At 34.6% G+C, this 20,403-nt stretch overlaps 1 protein-coding gene across 49 annotated transcripts in view; it reads right to left on the reverse strand.

The window, feature by feature from the left end:
- SORBS2 (sorbin and SH3 domain containing 2) overlaps window positions 1-20,403 on the reverse strand; it is a 313,531-nt gene that overhangs the window by 66,865 nt on the left and 226,263 nt on the right. For 22 of the 49 annotated variants that reach the window (XM_074329790.2, XM_019736081.3, XM_074329803.2 and 19 more), the window contains 5 exons: window positions 16,265-16,357; window positions 10,738-10,764; window positions 10,386-10,510; window positions 8,890-9,531; window positions 3,198-3,336 (listed from right to left, as the gene is read on the reverse strand). In XM_074329790.2, coding sequence (XP_074185891.2) covers window positions 3,198-3,336; window positions 8,890-9,531; window positions 10,386-10,510; window positions 10,738-10,764; window positions 16,265-16,357 — 1,026 coding nt within the window. The remainder of the gene's footprint in view (window positions 1-3,197; window positions 3,337-8,889; window positions 9,532-10,385; window positions 10,511-10,737; window positions 10,765-16,264; window positions 16,358-20,403) is intronic. The other 27 variants (XM_019736110.3, XM_074329816.2, XM_074329796.2 and 24 more) reach the window with 7 other exon arrangements.

Below are 20,403 nucleotides of genomic sequence, written 5' to 3' on the forward strand. Positions count from 1 at the left end.
GAGGGAAGAATAACATTTGTTGGAAGACCCTGTGACTGTGGGACAGCCACTATAAGAAGGCACTTTATACGCATTATCTCATCCCTCTAGTAATCTTGGGGGGAGGGGGATCCATTTTATAGGTGAGGGGGCAGAAACGGAGACAAGTTTAGTAATTTTCAGGTCATAGTTTACACTAATATTATTATTAATATTATTAATATGATTTTTGTGAAACTGCTGGCTACTGTTATTTAAAGTACTGAAATGTACTCTTGGGATGGAAGTTATGACTGTTGAGTCTACGACAGCAATTTTATAAAAATAAAGTGAAAACAAAAATTGCATTAAGAAATCTTCACATCCAAACATATGCCTGGATGTAAAGGCTTAGGGGTAAATAAGTGATTTAAAATTATTAGTGTTAATTTTTATTTAAGTAGCCATGATGGCCATATCTTTACTTTTACTTTGAAGTACCAAAACCCATGACTTTTTGCCCCCTGAGTACAAAAATTGCCCTAAGCACATAAATTAGATGAGTTTTATCACACTCCTCCTATCTTCATGCCATCTTTATTAACTTTTAGTTTAATTTCTTAAGAAACAGAGAGGACTTAGTGTGGTTTTTTTTCTCATGCGGTTTGTACTATATATTCCATTTACTCTTACTTCACAGATATTTATGAAAATCAACAGTATTACTATCCATATGGTATAATTGATAATACAATTTTCTGGGTTTTTTTTTACAATACATTTCAAATTTTTGGTGACTAAAAACGATCTTTGCCATGGTTTGTCAGACCTGTCACTCAGAAAGTTCTCTTTTTATGTGGATATGGAAAAGTGTGAATATTTCAGGGTGGCAGTGATTGATTATATGTATATATATATATATGAGATATATGTATGTATCTCAAAAGATATGACTGTTTTTGTAGCAAATTTATATAAAACTTCATAATCAAGATTTAAAAAATTTAACTCATTCTGAAGAGATAAGACACCTGAAAGCTAAAATCTATTTTAACATTTATAACTGCTATTACTATTACTATGACTATTTCCAATTTGGTTTGCAACAGAAAAGCATTTTCAATTCATTTCTGATGAAAAATGAGTAAGGCTAGGAATAAAACTGTTTTATGTGCCCTTGTATGTAAAAGTAATTAATATCCTTCCCAAGCAACTCCAAAGTCAGACACAATGTAATATTTGACTCTGATTTTCCACTTAATCACAAAGAGGGCAACCATGATGCTAGTACTTATATCAAACAACAATGTTTTTAAGCACCTAATATGTACAAAGTCCCAACCTAAGCAAATAGTATTAACTCTGTCTTCATCTATGGATCATAAGAGAGTCTATGAACTTATAGCTTACATAAATTAGTCCTTTATTATGCTCTTATATGGTCCACTAACTCTCACGTTTGTAGTCTTTCGTCTTCAACTACATATGAAGTTCCTCTAAGGCAGGACAGATTTGTATATTCTGCTCAGGACCTATCTTAGCACTGGCCAACTAGAATTTGTTCAATGTGTAGATAGGGAATTTCTTTCCATGTAGTATAGTTTACATGTAAAAATCTACTCATTGATATGTTCTGATATAAAAGCCTATCTACATTCAAGTAGTTATATATTTTGTTTGTTGGTGTGGGAGAGACAAAATTGAAAGGCAAGGGGAACAAAGAGTCAAATAATAATTGATAATCATTTGGGAAAATATTACTGCTAGAATAATTTGTCGAGTTTTACTACAGATGTATGATGATGCATAGCTCTGTAAAAAAAATCTAGATATAATAGGCTCCCAATATAATACCACACCATGGACTGATTTTTTTAAGGGCAATATTTTGGCACAAGTACATTCTACTTTCTTCTACTCTGAAAGGACATCATTGTAAGATTCACAGATGATCCCAGAAGCAGCATTAGAGAAGGCACAAGTATATTTAGTCTTTACTCTAATGAGTCCCAAGGCTACATGTAAGTGTTATAGTTATGGAGGTTTTGTTGACACGGAAGTTGAGTTCCACAAGGCACGTGCCGAATGTCACTGGGTAAACTAATAACATCATGTTCTTTCAGTGCACTCTGTTGGGGAAAAGGGAGTACTGCCTGCTGGCAAAGAGGAAATGGGAGTTAAAGCCCATTGTTCCAGTTTCTTTCTCTCTGTTGTTGATTGGTGGTGGCCAGATGGGTCCTCTCCTACTTTTGTGAGAGGTGTGCTGTGGTCACGTGGTCCTCTGCCTTCCTCTCTGCTTCCTGCTGCGCTGCAAGCCTTCCAATTATTCAACATCATGAAATTTTTTACAGCTTGAATTCAGATTGGTTTGATTTAGTCTGTTTATTTTTTAATGTTTTGGGTTTGTTTGTTTTTTTAACGTTTTTTAGAAACTAAGAAATATTTATTGCATTATTTTCTAAGTATATTTTGCCACGTAATGTTGTTTCTATCATTATATAGCACAGTTTCTTTTCCAGGAAGCTTCAAAGAGTATATGAGCCCCATGAAATTATGTGCTTAACATTTTTTATGAACGTTCAAATGTTCTTTTTGTTTCTGGAAGAGAGCTATATCTTTCATCTAATTCTTAATTCCCAAAGGATTAAGAATTATGTCTCCATGAAATTCTGGAAGGAACTCACATCCCTGGCTGATGGTCTTCTGGCTTCACTATGAATAGTAGTTTACTACTTTGTGACGCAGTGGTTTAGTATTTACTACTTCATGAGGTAGACTGTTCCCTTGTTAGACAGTTTTAACTGTTAAGCAATTCTTCTTTATGTATACCAAAAGAATTTTCTATAACAAAAGCTCTTTCACAAAAGACGGGCTACCCAGAACATGGATAGTATTTGCCATCCATGGAAATGCACTGTGACTGTTCTGGTGATGTGAACTCTCCTCTCCCTAACTGCCCATTTCTTTCTTGCTACACCACCACACTTAATATCTAACAGCCTTCATCATCTTGGAATAGAAGCAGCCATCGTCTTGGAATAGTGGGGTGCCTACTTTCTCCAATGTTGAATCCATGCAGTTCCTAATTCCTCCTCTAAGATAGAATAATTAAAAAGTGAAGTGTAAAATGTTTCATCCTCCTTTTTGAAAAATGACTTTGATGCTTTAAGTTTTCCTCATGTGGTTTGTACTTACTATATTGAAATTGTCATGAAAACCATGACGATTAAATGACTTACCAAGTGACCGGCCATGCTGCATGATAATGCTTGAATTGAGGGAGCCTGGCAGAGAGTAGGCTGAAGGGGAAAACGGCCTTTGATAGTAACTCATTGGACTCACAGCACCTCCAGAGTTTCCATTCACGGTTATCTGGCTCTGAGAAAAGTGTAAAGACATCTCGTTAAAGCACATTATCTGCTGTAAACATGATTCCTTTATATGACCATTGAAGACTTCCATTCAAATGACAGTAATCATCTGTCAAGTTTTTATTTACTTTGAAAATTGATGTCTAGAGGGACAGGTTACATATTTTCTGTGTCTTTTCTATCTTCCTTTATTTCTGAAAATCACTCTCTTAGATGTCAGAGGGCACAGGAGGTAATTAAGAAGAATGGAAGCAGCTGACTAGTGGGCATGCCACTCTGCCAACAGAGATACCAAAAGGTGTCAGTGGGAGTCAGTAGAACATTACTGTGAAGGGCAAATTTGTTCTCACAGTCTTGAGTTAAGTAGTCAGAACTCTATCACACTGCTCTGTATGTGGGATTCAAAATGAATGTTCTTTGCCTTGAGGAAAGGAATTGGTTCTCAGACATAGTCAGGGATATCCTCTGGTGAATAAAAGTTTCCAGGGCAAGGTGATTGATATAAGGAACATAGCTGTTTGGATTTATAGATCATAAAGCAATCTATTCTAGAAGAATCAAAAAGACACATTAAACCACAGGATTCTCCCTCCTCCAATTTTACTTAGCACTTTATGGCCCTCTGTTTGGTTTCTTAATAATTTATTGTTTCGATTGCTTTACATATGAGTACTTTATATCCCCAATGGTCTTTCAAGCTTCTTGTTGGAGATAGTTATATATATGCTTTTTTATATACGTATTTTTATAGCATGTGGCTTGGTGCTAATAACACAGTACATATTCAATAGACACATATTCTAATTGAATTAACCAGCTTAGTTCACAGAGGTGGAGATCACCACTATGAATCATGCCTATCTATCCACAACACAGCACTGAGCACTGTGGAGATTACATAAAGCATGCGAATGAAACAAAACATTAGTAAACATTTAGTTAAAATGGCCTTACAGCTGAATGCACAGAAACACACATGTGCACACAGACCATGAACCAGGATTTGTGAACTTTTTCTACTTATTTTCAAACAAAATAAACTTCTATTATACAGTCTGGAAATAAACATACATGCACACTTAATTGCATATTTCCATGATTTTTCACTTTAAAACAGGTATGTTGTCCAATGACCTAGCATAAACCTAATTTCATTACTTCATAACCATACCACATCTGTCCTAAAGTCAATAAACGTTTCATTACGATGGTTGTGTTTATTGATTAAGTACTTCTCTAAGCTGTTACAGAAATCACTCTCATATCGAAGCACCCATATTTTCAGGCTCTTCTACCTGAAGAACAGTGGACATTCAATTAAGTGTGAGGCACTGGCTTATCAAATGCTTCAGAGCCCTTATTTACCTTTGATGAGTTATTTGAGACTATTTTTGCCTCCTTGCCCAAATCAAGGCTGGTTGATCTTCATAAATATAATTTTAATACTATTGTTATAATGTATTACAATTATTGTTAAAAACAGGAGGTTCTTCTTATTAAAAACAATCATGTTACTATATTCCTAAACTTTGGAAAGTTGCCCCAAATCCTATTTTGTCTATGACAGTGCTTATTTAAAACTTCATTATAAAATCAATTTTTTAGAAAAAAATTTCCATTTTTGTCTAAAAAGATAAGTCTTTCAAATTGAAGTCCATATCTATACTTTATATGCAGCTGAAAATCTGTGCCATAAAATTATGCAGCACGTTAGTCATTCATAAGTCATTTATTAGCAACTGCTTGTTATATAGACATATTTAAATGATATAATATATATATGGGAAATATATGTTTCTCTAAATGGAAGATAAATTAATTGATACATAAAACAATAAGTGTTTTATATATGCATAAATTTATACATTCATAAATTTCTGTACCGGAATGGCTCAAGAAAAGTAATTCCAAAAAACCATAGGGCTTAATTTCTGCAGTGTAGATAATTTACATCATACACTCCTATAAGACAGACGGGCTCAAAAGATGTAGGTGTTAGTGAAGGGGGAGCAGGAAGAGTTAGCGTCATGCTGTCAGTAATTGTGTATGTGAGAAGCAAGGATATATAAACTATTCACACAGGACACATTCATATGAATCTCTGAGGTAAACTGTTATCTACCAGGACCTAAATTTTCAAAAAATTTTACTCTCTCTATGATCTAATCATCTGAATATTATGTGTATACTTATCTAAATTTCTGAGAATACTTCTTATTAAGGCAAATCACTGTATAACTCATTAACTAAAGCAACACAGTATAAACATAAGTGACTCTGAAATGAAGAGAATATAACTGACTTTTTCAGCCCAAAGTGGGCTTATGAGGATGACTATAATGAATTTCCCTGATAGACTGTATAAAATCGGTTTACTAATAATCAGCACCTATGCGAATAAAAATGCTCAGCAGCAAAATGAGATGTCTGACAAGAAATCAGTCCTTTTGGTCTTGGTAGATCTGTTTAAAAAATGATGGCATCAAAGGAAGGAAGGATAATTATATGCAGGGCAGCCCGGGTGGCTAAGATGGTGCCATCGGTCACTGCAGACCTCTGACCCAAGGTTGGGGAAGTTGTTTCAGAATGGTCAGTGGTGTCAGAGTCAGCTATCTGCAGCTCATCTGGGATGGCTGGGGAGGAGCCGGACGAGCCTAGTGAGACAGCCGGTGGTGTTGCCCTGGACAAGGTGGCCAGGAGCAAGAAGGCGGGGTTTGTATAAACTGTGAAAGGGTCAGAGGTCTGTGCCGGTGTGAAGGCCCAAAGTCAGCAGGTGGGGGCAGGTAAGCAATGCTGGGCTGGAGCCTCTGTCTGGTGAAAAAGTGTTTTAGTTAAAAGATACCACACGAGGAGGACACGAAGAATAGGCTGCTGGTGTGGTTTGTCTGTGTGTCTGAAGCTTTTACCTCCAGCACACCGGCAGTTAAATTCTGGTGCCAAGCTGAGTTTGAGGAAAAACTAATAGGTGACATAAATTATCTGATGAATAAAACATCCCTTTTTTTTTTAATGTGGCAGAGAAGGCAAAGCATCGGTTTTAATTGCAAGCACTCTAAAGAAATACATTGAGAGAATTAGGTGCCAACTATACAGTACAGAAAAAGCATGAAAACATGAAGAAAAGGGATGTAATAAGTGTTTTTTTTTTGGAGGTAAGACCAGTTTTCATATAGCACTGCACTATAATTTTGGATGGGCGCTTGAGAATGTTGGCATAATGGGATTTTTTTTCCTTAGAAGTTTTAGTTTTCATCCTCGTGATAGTGAAATGCTGTCAGATTGTCTGTTAGTCAGCAGAATTAGTTTTCCCATCACTAGAAAAATCTTTGTAGCATACCTACTGTCCCCTCCCTGAAAATGTCTTAGTTTTTTTTTTCTGACTTACAGACATAATAAAGACTGATCAAATTAAAAACAACTAAATGGAAAGGGAATTTTGTTTCCTTTGCACCTATTGATTCTCTTTCTAGATTTCACTATAAGACACTAAAATAACCGAACTTTAAAATATCCTAGTGGTGCAAATGGTAACACCTATGTGTGAAAATGAAGTGAAAAAGAAAACCAGCCATGGATGATAGTTAGAACATACCCTAATTGGTTAGAACTACTGTTGGTTTTATTCTTAGGTAAAGGAGAAGGAAACCAAAGGAGAAAGAAAAGGTTTAATACTTCTAAGGCTATACAACCCAAGAGGCTAATCGTGGTGGAGGGGTTGTCTATAAAAGGGGAAGAGTGGACGGCCCCATTAAAGGTTTTGTAGCTATCCATTCTAAATTAAGTATGTCTGTTCACACGTCAAAATAAGCATCAACTTCATCCTGAGTGAATGAAACTCTGGAGCAAATTTTTCTCTTACTCCCCCACATCTCCAGAATAGAGGTTTTTGTAATGTTTGGTGTGGTGTGAGGTGTAAGATAGATAGCCAAAGGTATTATAGGCTATTAATACAAGGATGGGGGTGAATTAAAGATAACTGTATAAACTTAGAAACCTTGCCTGGTAAAGATTTAAGTGGTACCATTTGTTGTTCTTGGCCAGCCATCATTTTCATAGCAGTTGATATCAAGCAGGCTATTGATCTCATAAAGTCATACTTAATTTTTTTCTCAGACTTTTAATTGAATGCTTTAAAAAAATCCACCATGTGAAAAAGGTCTTTAATGGTCATAGGTACCTTAAAAATCTGTTGAAAACTATTGCTCTTCCTCTTAGGAGAAATGCACAACAGATTCATGTACGTACACATAAAATTTTGCATAAACTTTCGGGGTTTATAGATACTCTAAAGCACATCCTTAATCTAACAGATTAAGAAACTCTAAACTTGGCTAAAAAGATTTCCTTTTCTATTTTAATGAGTATTTTTTTGTTATTTAAACATACACATTATAAATGTGATACTTTTTTACTGTCCATGGTTTTAAAGTCTCTAGAATTAACTGACAGAAATCTTAGTTATCCAGAACTTAAAATGTTTTAGTGGTAAATTTTTATAACAATTGCAGATTTTGTTGGAAGTGAAATGACGGAAGTATGAAACTATAATAACTATAATACAACTTAGTATGTTAGAGTTTTGCTACAAATCTGGATGGAATTTAGTATAGAGTTGTCTTGGGTTGAGTAGTGTCGATAGAATTTCTCAAAATTATGTTGTTTCACTACAGAGGTTTCCATATTAACATGAATCTCTTTGGTTTTGCTTTTGCTAAGTGAAAATTCTGTCAAATAATATAAATTATGTAGAAGGATTTCAGTTATCTGCTCAAATGAGTTTTTTTTTTCCTTTAAAATTAAAAGTAAAAATCTAGTGACTGTAATCCTCATGGGATTGGGTTGTTCATATCCTTTGGACTTGGAACATGTCAAAAGCTAAAGCATATTTCTTTAAACCACCATTGTTATGGGTAATATGATCAGTTTGTACAGCTTTGGATCTAGGAATGGTCTTTATTGATTCATTTGTCTACCTATTTCACTTTTTTAAATTTCTCTCACCACCTCCTGATATGCTCACAATTTTGAGTCTTTTTGTAAGTGCGTGTGCTTGTATGTGTATAACAGATGAAATGCCTCTAGTTGAGTCATACCACATTTAAGTTTTCATAGATAAAACTCTAAAGTTCAACAATTTATTGGTCATGCATACAAAAGCTTTGAACTATTTTGGGATGTAAATTGTATCCCAAAGTAAAAGTTTACATATATATAAAATATATATATATATATATATATATATATATATATATATAAAGTATATATAAAGTATATATAAAGTATATATAAAGTATATATAAAGTATATATATATATATATATATATATATATATATATATAGAGAGAGAGAGAGAGAGAGAGAGAGAGAGAGAGAGAACTAAAAGAACCCTAGACATTTATTGATGAATTTAGTAGGGTTTTAAATAGGAAGATGGTTTCTTTCTCCTTTCCTTTCCTGATTGGGTACTAACAAAGCATTAGATTAAACAAGAAACCCAAAGCAAAGGAGTTAAGGTCTCTGCAGGACACCTGTGAGAAGAGATTGGAAAGTGTAATGTACCACCCGGCAGTCTGAAGACTGAGAGGCCGCAGCAACTGCAGATTTTTGTCTCTCTTGCTGAAGAGGTATCTTTGTAGTCTCTGGCGAAAGTTCAGGTAGCTGTTTGTGGCTTTCAGGATCGTGTCCTGACAGGGGAGCTATCTGAATGGAAAGAGATGCTGTGTGTATCTCAGGCACTGGGTTAGGGGGCGGTGAGTGGGGCCTTTTGACAAATGATGGTACATCAGCAGATTTGGGAAACTGTGGAGTATTAAAGGGCATGTTACTTCCTAGATCCTGGTTATGGATTAGTTTCAATGTAGAAATTCTCTGAGTTTGAGAATCTTGCATGTAGTCCTCTTGTAGAAATGGGCTACTCAGGTCAGCATTTGGTTCGGGACCTGTGCTGGAAGCTGCTGGTAGCAGATTAGTAATCTTTTGTGTGTATGACACAGTTGTGTTAGATTCTTCAGAATATACAATTGTCTGGCTGGCATCATCTTCATTAGAATTCATAGTTCCCTGAAGAGGTTTTTTATTAGTAAAGTACTTGATACAGGAGGGAATGTGTGTGTTAGTTACTAATTGGTCTAAAATGTCACCCTTTGTGTGATTGGTAATCAGGGAGCTACAAAAGCTCTCTTTTCTGGGTAGAAGGGGTGCCTGGATTGCCAAGCATCCGGAGAAATAATGTTGAAGGAAAAACAGAGAGAAAGTCAAAAATTAGTCATTAAAGAAACCAGTGTTAACTCTACCCTTAAAGAAAGTAAAGCAATGTCATACCTTCTTACTATGCATTTTGTTGGCTAGACTGAATTATCATTTTTATTCCATTTAGGTTGTGTTTTATTTTATTATCAATAGCTGCCTCTAGGGGAAAATAGATTTTATAGAGAATACATTATAAAGTTCATCTCCTTCTACATTCTGGGAAATTATGTTAAAAGTGAACATATGATCCCTTGCATATTTTTAGACCTTGAGGTATATAGAGAGGGTGCCAAAAAATGTATATGCATATTAAGATAACATCTCTTAAAATGTGTATACATTTTTTTTTTGGTGGTGTATTTAGTCACGTTGTGTCAATAACACATTTCATGCTTGCGGCACAATTTTGCTAATATCTTCAACACAGAGTTCCTTTACTTAATATAGTAGGCAGCAGCATAACTCATATTTATTAAGTATATAAAGGATTGCTAACCTCATAACTTTGAAGTCTAAATCATCAGCTGACAGCTTTTTAAGAACCAGAAAATATCCTAAACATTGTTAGAAACTGACCTGCTTTTATCAGCTGAATCAGAAAAAAAAGAACCTGTTTAGAACTTAAGACTTGTCTTCTATATTGTACTCATAAACACAAGTCTGACAAGCAATACAAATACAAAAGCAAAAATATATTAAAAATAAAACATGTATCAAAATGTGCACATTACTAGAAAAGAGGCTCTAAAGCAGTGGTCTAAAACTTTGCTTTAAAATACCACAGTAGACAGTGTGTTCAGGCTTACCTGAGTTGGTGATTTTTTTTCTTGTAGGCTTGGTCGAACGCTTCTAAAACCTTTTGCTGCAAGAGAGGAATATGTAGCATCTCCATTCAGTGTGTCTTGATTTCGATCATAGTAAGACCTCCAAGCTTTTATTAAGGGAACACAAATTGGATACAAAAATATCTACATTCACTTTTAACATTTTTTAAAATAAAATTTATTTCAAACATTGAAGTTTTCTTTTTAGAAATTTAGTTTAATATACATAACTGTATATGCAATTCAAGTTTACTGTGAGGTTAATGATGTGGCTATGGATGTGTTTAAAAAAATTCATAACAAATGTAATGGTTATTCAGAATAGCTTTTTTACCTGAGTCTGGTGAGTGAGAATCACGTCCTGAAAGAAAAAGAAAGGTTGAAATTAATACAAGAATAAAAGAAATGAATAACCCAGTAAAGATCATTTGCCAAAGAACCACAAGCACTTTTTTGGCAACATTATTTCAGTTCTAAAACTCTGGGTACTTCAAATATACCAATGGAAATTTGTACATTTATTTTCACTTCAATTAGAATGTTAGTCATAGTATCACGATAATATATAATTAACACATATATCAAATACTGATTTTTCCCCTCAATAATATTGCAACCATATAGTTTTATCTTATTGCCAAAGTTGAATGTATGAATGTCTAGATATCAAATTAAAGCATGAAAAGGTATCGGGTTTGTAAACAATGAATGGTTCTCCTAGCATTGAATCAAACCACCAGATCCTTAGCTTTCAATGCCCTCGTGTTACTAACCATATTCAACTCCCGTGTGAGATAGTGATCAACCTTTTTGTAGCTTGAATTTTTTTTCAATTTTAAGAAAATGTAAATGTGCCTACCACATTACGTGATATTTCAAATCATTCTCTAGACCTTGAGTGTTCTTATTGCCATTTAAAAATAATTTTATATTCAAATATGAAAGAACTGTTACAGTATAGTCCATTGTCTTGCAGTAAGCTATGGAAAACAAATTTCATTACTGAGAAATTGCTTTTAATAATTCATTCGGAAAGTGGCTCCATGACACATTTACTATCGTCAGTTTTATTGGACTTAGACATTCAAGAATCTTCTATAACTTATGCACATTTGAGGCAATCAATTTGTATTGCATGGGTCTATTATACCACACGGTTAATTTCTCCTAGAATCATCAAGCCTTAACTTTGGAAAGGACCTTAGGGGTCATTCAGCCTACCCTTCTGTCCTGGCCCTGGATTCCTTCCACATGTTCCCTGAGACCATTAATAAATTGCTGTTATTTCAGTGCATAATAGAACAGGACTCTTTTTTTTTTCCTTCTAATCTTTAAGGAATAGTTATTTTGCAATCTAAATACATGAGTTTGGAATGATAAAAATGACTTGAGAAATGTAAGCGTTTGAATTTAGACAAAATATTTGATACAGATTTTTTCCAAATCAAAGGAAGAAAAATAAATGTGAATCAGCACAGAGTACATTTGAATGACTCCAGCTCAGCTGAGTTACAGAAGACTAACAAATCTTCATTTTTTAATGCTAATTGCTAATTTAGTATGGATTTTAACTCCAGTTAATTCAAAATAAGAGTAATAAAATGGGTACTGTAAAGTAAAAGTAACTTTGAAGAGTTATATGTGAAATGTTTACCAGACTCTACTTGTAGGATTTGATAGGAGCAGACATGATTGAAATTCGCAGTCACTTAAATAATGATGAGGACTCTACAAACAGCGTAGCCCACAGAGCGATCATTAGAATTCTGCTTTGGGGCACTCAAGGAGAGATTTGATAACCACCTGTTTGCCACATACTGTTTGTGGACAAGGAGCAAGTTTGTGGACTTGGGGAAATGGCAATGAAAACAGAAGCAACATTAATAGTAATCATTATTATTTATGACACAATTATTTGCTTGAGAATAGGGATTTCATTTTACTCTTGGTTTGATAAAACTCAGCTCAGAAGGGTGTGTGGGTATGTGCTGGGGATGGAGGTGATAGGAGCCAGGTACTTGGAGGTTACTTGGAGGTATGAGGTACGAGAGGCATTGTAGGAAGAAGAGGGTATACTGAGAAGATTTGAGGGACCCTGTGAAATAAACTTCCTCTAACTGATAGTTTGTAGAGGGTTAGTTCTGCTTTTTCTTACTGGTGGCCACATTGGAGATTATGGAACATTGAGTGGGATGTTTATCCCACTAAACTGTAAGAATCAGAAGACAGTCATTTGAGGCTCAATGAGAGGCTCTCCTCTCCCCTCATGCTTGGCCCAGGGATTTCCAAATGAAACTGTACCTATGCTATAGGAAATATGACATATTAATCATGGGGAGATCTATTGAAAAACCCCGCTTAACATAGCAGACATGAATGTGTAGAATTATGAGAAAGGAGAAAAGAATAAAAACGGCCAAGGATGAAAACTTCAGGATGAACCCCTATTTTAATGAAGTTTATGTTAATGATTAAAGTCCACACATAAATGGGTGGTCTCTTAAGGATACTCAAGTGTCCAACGTTTCAGTTTCTTTAGAATAAATCCAATTATAGATATTAAAACACCCAATCGTGATTTGCTATTTTATTACAGCTCTTCAGAGGCACTGAAAGATAAATACCTTCCACATGGATATTGTGCACCATAATCCTTTTTAAATTTCATTTCTACCAGGCAAGCTTAGGAAAGGAAGGACAAGTGTGGTGGTTTGGAGCAGGTGACAGAAAACATGAAAGCATCCTGGATCCATGTTAAGAGAAGATAGGTGAAAAAAATCTTGAGAAGGTAAATGACTGACGTGGTAGATTCATGAGGAAAATGGTTTTGTCCAATATCTTGAACATTCTTCATGATCCTTGACTTGTGAAAAAAAACAGAGCTAGAATTCAGAGCCCTAAATTTCTAGTGTTCTTTATTTAGTAGATAGTCATTGCTTCTCTGAAAATTTAATGAGTAAATGGACAGATTTATCATTCCTTGGTTTAACACTGAGTATAAACAGGGTCTTTGAGAATTAAGAACTATAACTATTCTTCACTGGTACAATGAGCACTCTCTGTGTCCAGACAGAAGGTGGAGAACATCTGTCAGAAAAATTGCCCAGGTGTTCTGGGCTCAGTGTCCAAGACTGGACTGGACGGCCTCAGAGGTCCGTTCCAACTTTATGATTCCAACATTTCAATTCCTGTTAACTTATGTGCTATGTTAGACATTATAAATTGTACTTTCCTTGACAATTATGGTGATTTTAATTCTATAGCTCCTTTCTTTAGCGGGTTCAATTACTTTGCAAGAATTAATTTAAACATATTAATTAAATTTAAGTCAACTAATTGAATGCTTACTGTGTTTCTAAGTACTGTATAAGCCTTTTCAATCATGTTCTTCATTTACCCTCATTTAATCCTGACAAATCCTTGTGAGTCTGGGAAATGATTAATTGTTCAGAGAGGCAGGAAAATGACAAACTCTATTTTTTTATTTTTATTTTGAAAGGAAACAAGTGACAGACAGATGAATTTTCCTGAGTATAAAACACACAGGTGGTATTGGCAGGACTGTCTCTTGGCACAGTGGTTTGGTCACCACAGCGTACCATACTATCCTTATCAGTGTTACCTGAGACTGCCAAGTGATTTTGGTAAAATAAAATGTAATTTGAAAAGGCTTCTTGTATCTCTGTACTCATTGTTTTGGTTCTAGCTTAGTTTTAAAACATCAGTGTGTCCTGTGAATTATACAGTGGGACTCTACTTCTTGGAAATGGAAAAGGGAAAGACTGATTTAGGAGACAAATAGTTGATGACTAGCAGCTTATATTGACTTTCTGATCTGAGGGGTCAGAGAGGGAACCATAGAACCTTTTGTGGATGTGATCTTTCACTTAAAGGCTGTGTTATTTTAACAATATCGAATGCAATAAATATTTATCAATCCCCTTTTGATTCACACAAAGGCACTGTGTCAAGTAAGTTCTTATGAAGGCTACCATCTAATGTGAAGGGCATAAAAAGAGGCTGATTTTTTTCTTCAAAATGTAAAGAAACTTCTTTTTAAAAGGGATCATACCTTACATGTCTAATTAATACAAAAGAGATTTATTTTCGATGTAACAATTAAGTCCAAAATTCAGGGGACTTCATTCTCTAGAAATCTTATTCTCAGTGATATAAAATTTGCCATGACCCACAGCCACTACACACTGAAGTTTATTTCATATTCCTGACGTAGTAAATGTTTTCTATTATTTTGAATCTTAAGCATTAAATATTTTCTATTAAACTGAGTGATGTGAAATTGCTGATATTCTAGTGGTGACTCTCCAAAATGGCAATCTCTAGTTTAATCTAATATTATTCCTTTAGTGGTTACTTGTATAAATAACAGCAATTTGGCATTGTTAAATCAATGCCACATTCCCTAGCACATGCATCAGTCAGTGGTCCACATCTGAGTAGCCTCGGCTACAATTTTACTTGGTTGAAATGTCAATGATATTCATGGTATAGGCATTTCAATGACCTGATAGCCCTGGACTTTATTTTATTTATTTTCTTATTTCCCTTCATGCACATTTCCCTTAGGTATCCCATGTAAACACATTTGTAGTTTTTCTAACATTTTTTCATGTTCATACACACATGAGGAAACATGTACAAATGCATATTTATATATATAGAGAGAACGGTTCTTTGTAGTAAATCTGAAATTGTACTACATACATTGCAATAAAACTTGCATTTTGTTAATATATTATTGAACCACCTGACCCCATATTTAAATTTGGACGTTGAAATCCACTTGTGGATTGGAGAGTGGTGGGCAGGACTAGGATTCTCCACAGAAGCTTGTTTTTCCTCAACAAAGCTGAGTAGTTTAGGACCAAGTGACTTTAAAGCCAAGGGCTTCTTGAACTAACTACTAAATGTATGTATATAAAAGATACTGACGTGCATGGTGAGAATTAAAATTATTTAAACACTTCCCATCCCTTTCCCATTTCTGCTCCAAAACCCACAAGTATAAACAAAAAACAAGAAACCCCCAAGTAACCAACGGTCAAACCAACCAACCAACCAGTCACCGAAAGGTATATTTCCATGTCTAGAGACACTGGGGTTGCTGGGCTTACTTTGATTTTCCACGGCAGTATCCCCGTCTCAATGTAGAACTTGTCTACAATTTTAGGTAAGTCATGACATACATTTGTTATAGAGATACCCACCTCAGCAGACGCTGGAATATCACACTTCTGATTACTTCTAGAGTATATTTACATATGTGGCTATGTATTAATCTTAACTGGGCCAAGATGTTTAAAATATATATTAGAAGGATCTTTGCTGACAGGATTAAAGGTCTTTTTCAAAATTAATTATCTATTATTCTGTTTGCAACTGTTGGCGAAGAAATGAATTAATAGATTCAGTTTCCTACAAATTCCTCTTCCTGACCCCCAGGCCCTCACCTCCCAACAGTTTTTAGGTAAAAAACAACAAAAGCACCTATGAATTATCTTGATTAAATATTACATTGCTTCAGTTCATGAGATACAAAAACTTAAATAGTTATTAACACTTACAGTTACTCAACACATTTTTGGCAAGTGACTTGTTTTTAATTAGATTTTCAAAATGTTTTCTACACGATATCAGTTTCCTTTGGCTTTTTTATTTTTAGAACAAAAACAGTCAGAAGGGAGAGGAGCTATTCTTGAGGCGAGAAAAATAAGAACTTGTGGGACATTAAAAAGGTATTTACAGCTACTTTCTTCATCCAAACAGGATAATTCTGGAAAGAGAGAAAGGTCAGGTAAAGCCATTCAAGTGTGACATTCTGTGAGTTAGTGATATTATACCTGCAGTCAATAGGTTTGGAGAACTCTGAACTCTCTTCACAGATGTTAATGTAACAGACATGGCAGCACGTTTGCGAGCACACCCACCGCTATCTGGAAGCAAAAAAATGACATAGCAGAGGCCACAGCAAGAAGAAAGCACATGCAATATCATGCATTTTAAGTGAAATGTGCCAGACATCCATGAGAAAGATGAACAGTCAGAATTAGTAATCATGGAAGCCATGTGCAAAGTTTACAACCACCCCAAACTAAAAACAAAACAAAACAAAACAAAACAAAACACCAGGAGTCTGTCTTTAAAATAGATGCCAATGCTTTAGTTAAAAATCAGATTTTGTTCTTAACATTTTATGGTTTTTCTTTAATGAAAACACAAGTATAAAACTCATCTTTGTTTATACCATTTAAATTCAATTATTACATTTATAAGCAGTGTTTTGCTTTTAGAGTTATGGATAACCATATTTCAGTATTCACAGCTATAGTATAATATACTTTTGTATCCATCATTAGATTTTACTGTATTCTAGCTATTATGGTTCCTGAAGGTAGCTTAAAGCACCTCTTGAAGTAAGTTATTAACTGATATAGACATGATATATTTGATATACAGGATTTATAAAGAAACATAGAGCATTAAGGAAATTCTGTGTCTTCACACAGTTATTATTAGTCATGGAAATAATTAGCCTAATTGAAATAAAAGACAATATAGATATATACACTATTGAAATGACCATGTTTAAAAAGTTAATTTGTTTTTATACTTTTGAACAATATATATCTGAGGATCTGTATATTTACACTTATACAAATCACAACATGAAGCAAAATAACTGAAAATGTACCAACTACTGTAATGTAATATAAGTTTAGAGTAGCAAGACTTCTAAAATTGGAAGGTTTGTGTTCTATTTATGAACAGATTCCAATTCTATTCCCACATTCCTTTGTGTACGGAATGTACAATAAATGGTTTTGCTCATTCCTCTGGAACCAAAACAACTTAAAATTAATTCTTTTGGAAAGTTATAACAAGAAAGACAAATAATATAACCACCAATATGATAACATAATCATTACATATTGCCACATGCTATTCTCATATTTGTTTCCTTTTCTTTATTTTTTAAGGAAAAGTATCCACTTTGTTTATTAGATATGAGGGAATTTAAAAATGCTTGGAAGTATGACTTGAATTAATTATTGGTAAAATCACAAATAGTAAGGTCAGTAGACCTTAAAATTGGTAGAATGATTCTCATATCAAAATATAACTTCATACATATGTTTAAAATAACAATTTTCTGATGCATCTAATAATTAAAATGACTTGAAACAACATAAGTAAGTAGGTCAAATAAATCAAAGACTGTAATTCAAAGACCAAACATAGAAAGACATAAATGGTGGAAACATACAACTAAAGATATCTTCCGGAGAGGCACAGTTTGCTAATAGAATGTTAGCAAACTCTGCAAACTGAAAATAGCCATGAGGGATGGGTGTTTCTGATAAAATGGAAGTAATGTTATTGAATATGTGGTATATAGCAATCGATGGTCCAAAGGATTGTGTAATCAAGGGTGTTGAAAGTGTAAACTGATGGTTCTCCAAGAGGTTGTATCTTCTAGTTCTTTTAATTCTGAACATCTAACAACAAGCAGAGAAATGAAAAGGGAAAATTTTACTTAATAGAATGAGGAGATCCAGTGTCAGTGGTGAAACCCATGGTTCCCAAACTGTGTGTTGAGATGCCCTAGGCTACCTCAGTGGCTTTACAAGGGTTTTGGGGGATACTTTACATTTTTGAGGAAAACACAGTGTTATCTATCAGACACTGCGTGAACTGCTAACCTGAGGTAGTTCCCGGTTTCAACATAATAGATTGTGCTACCTTTCTTTACATGATATGACATCTTTGAAAAGTTGATTGCTGTGATAAAAGACAAGTACCCTGTGAAAATAATTTGGGACCAGTAAATGAGAGCGGTGATGTACAATCTAATTCCAAGGTCTGAGAAGTTTTGTGGTGCCCAATAAGCACACACATTCCGTTAGTAAGTAACTGTGGTTACAAAGAATGAAATAAAATGATTACTTTTTTTTTAATTTAAGTGTATAATTTTTAAAATTGTTTCTGAGTTGACACAGCATAAGTACTTATTAAGTTGTTTGCACCTAACTACTTGAAAAATGGAACTATCAGGTATTTCTTTTGGCTTGAGAGTGCAGTAAAAAATTACTGAGATATCTTGGCACTGTAACCAGAGAGAGTGTGGGAACCTCTGGGTTAAATAATTTCTGCTAAGTAACGCTAAGATCTAGATGAAGTGAATGGAGAATCTGTCTTCATTAACAGTTTTAATAAAGAGTTTAATTTGAAAAGTTGAGGCATTTGTGAAATTGCTGGAACGGAAAAATCTATTATATTCTGTTTCTACTTATGTGTTGATACTTTCTGCTATTTCTTGAAAATATTTTTAATATCTCAAAATGAGGATGCGGTCTTGCCTACTCAGGTCATCCTGAAGAATCCTAATGCTACTCTCCCCTTCACACTCATTAATAACCTGCAGGGCCACAGGTCATTAATGACTTTGCACCGTCTTCCCCCCAGCTGCACTCATGGGGAAATCACATTCATGAATTATTTGATGTCTTTCTCGCTTTGCTTTCTTTCATAGCTAAGATTTGCCTTAGAAAATAATGGGTCACAAATTCTAAGGGTGGAAATATAGCATGTTTTATACATTTTGATAGATCATTTAGATACTTTAGTGTGAAAACGGAATTAAATTTCACATTTCTCTTGGCTTGTTTATTATGTATTTGACTAAAACAGAAATATTTTTTAAAATAATCTTTTTTTTTAACATTAGTGACTGACACATGGATATTTAAATGATAATATATAGCTTTAATGATTGATAGGTAGATAATGAAGACTAATTTTATTATTAGATATTTAAGCACTAATTTCTACCTCATTTTGTAGCTACAGTAACAATGCTTTCTGCAACTTCCTTCAGATTTTATATATACATATATATATATGCACACACAACACATACATATTTAAAAGTGGTATGTTTTTATAGCAACATTAGTATTACTTTGGAATTTTAAACAGAGAGTTCTAGTCACTTCTAATCAATTTTGTATGTGTAAGTTTGAATATCATATTGTACATGCATATGTTTGTGTAAGTTCACTCATACAAGCAAAATAACTATGCAAATATATTTTATAGAGTCAAGCTCACTCCTTTTAAATGAGAGGGTACTTTAGAGGGTTATATTCATGCTGCTATAGCAGTAACTTGGCTCCAGTATCCCAGAGCCCTAACCAAATTTACAAATTTCTATGTGCCTACCTCGCCATTAGGGACTAGATTCTATGAGTAGGAACATTGATTATTGAATGCATTGTACATGGAATATGGGGTCTTTAGTATAATCACATATTATACCTCTGTCCTAATAGGGTTAGAATACATGGGAAAATCAGCACTCTACAAAATGAAGGCTATTGGGATGTTATGTTCAACTTAAGTCTATGAGAAGAGGCCTCAGAACAATTAGTAAATGTAACTTCCTCACGTGGACATCCTGCTGGAGTGAATTTGCAGTTTCACAACATGACTTATCCTAGTTCATCTGTGGGCTCTCTATTCCATTTGCTTCCTTCAGTCTCCTTCTCCTAGGAATATTTCTTCTTTCATTTCTCATGTCTAATTCCCACACCTCCACTGGCCCAAATGCCTTTACTTGGTTCATTTCCAGGGTTATAATTTCTCTTGAATTGTGAGCCTTTCTTGTATATTTTGACTGTCTCCAGTATCTTCATCTTGCCTGTTGCTCTATACATCTATGGGCTGACTACATCCTCAGGGGCCAGCTGACCGTGAGTTCTGAAGTCAGAGCAGGTTTCTGCTAAGGCGCAGCCACAGAATCATGGACAATGGGGGCATGTCTCTACACCTGATCTGGGGATTAGATACTGGTTCTCACCAGTGGTCGCTAATCCTCCCTTGGCACTTAGATAGCAAGAGACAGAAAAAGTCAACCAGCTGGATGTGAGAAAATATCTTGGTCCATCCTTTCTCCTTTGCCATGGGGTGCCTGGCTAAAACA

Source organism: Rhinolophus sinicus, chromosome 16 (assembly GCF_057876585.1).
Source record: "Rhinolophus sinicus isolate RSI-liver-muscle chromosome 16, RSI-T2T, whole genome shotgun sequence".
Taxonomy (NCBI): Eukaryota; Metazoa; Chordata; class Mammalia; order Chiroptera; family Rhinolophidae; genus Rhinolophus; species Rhinolophus sinicus.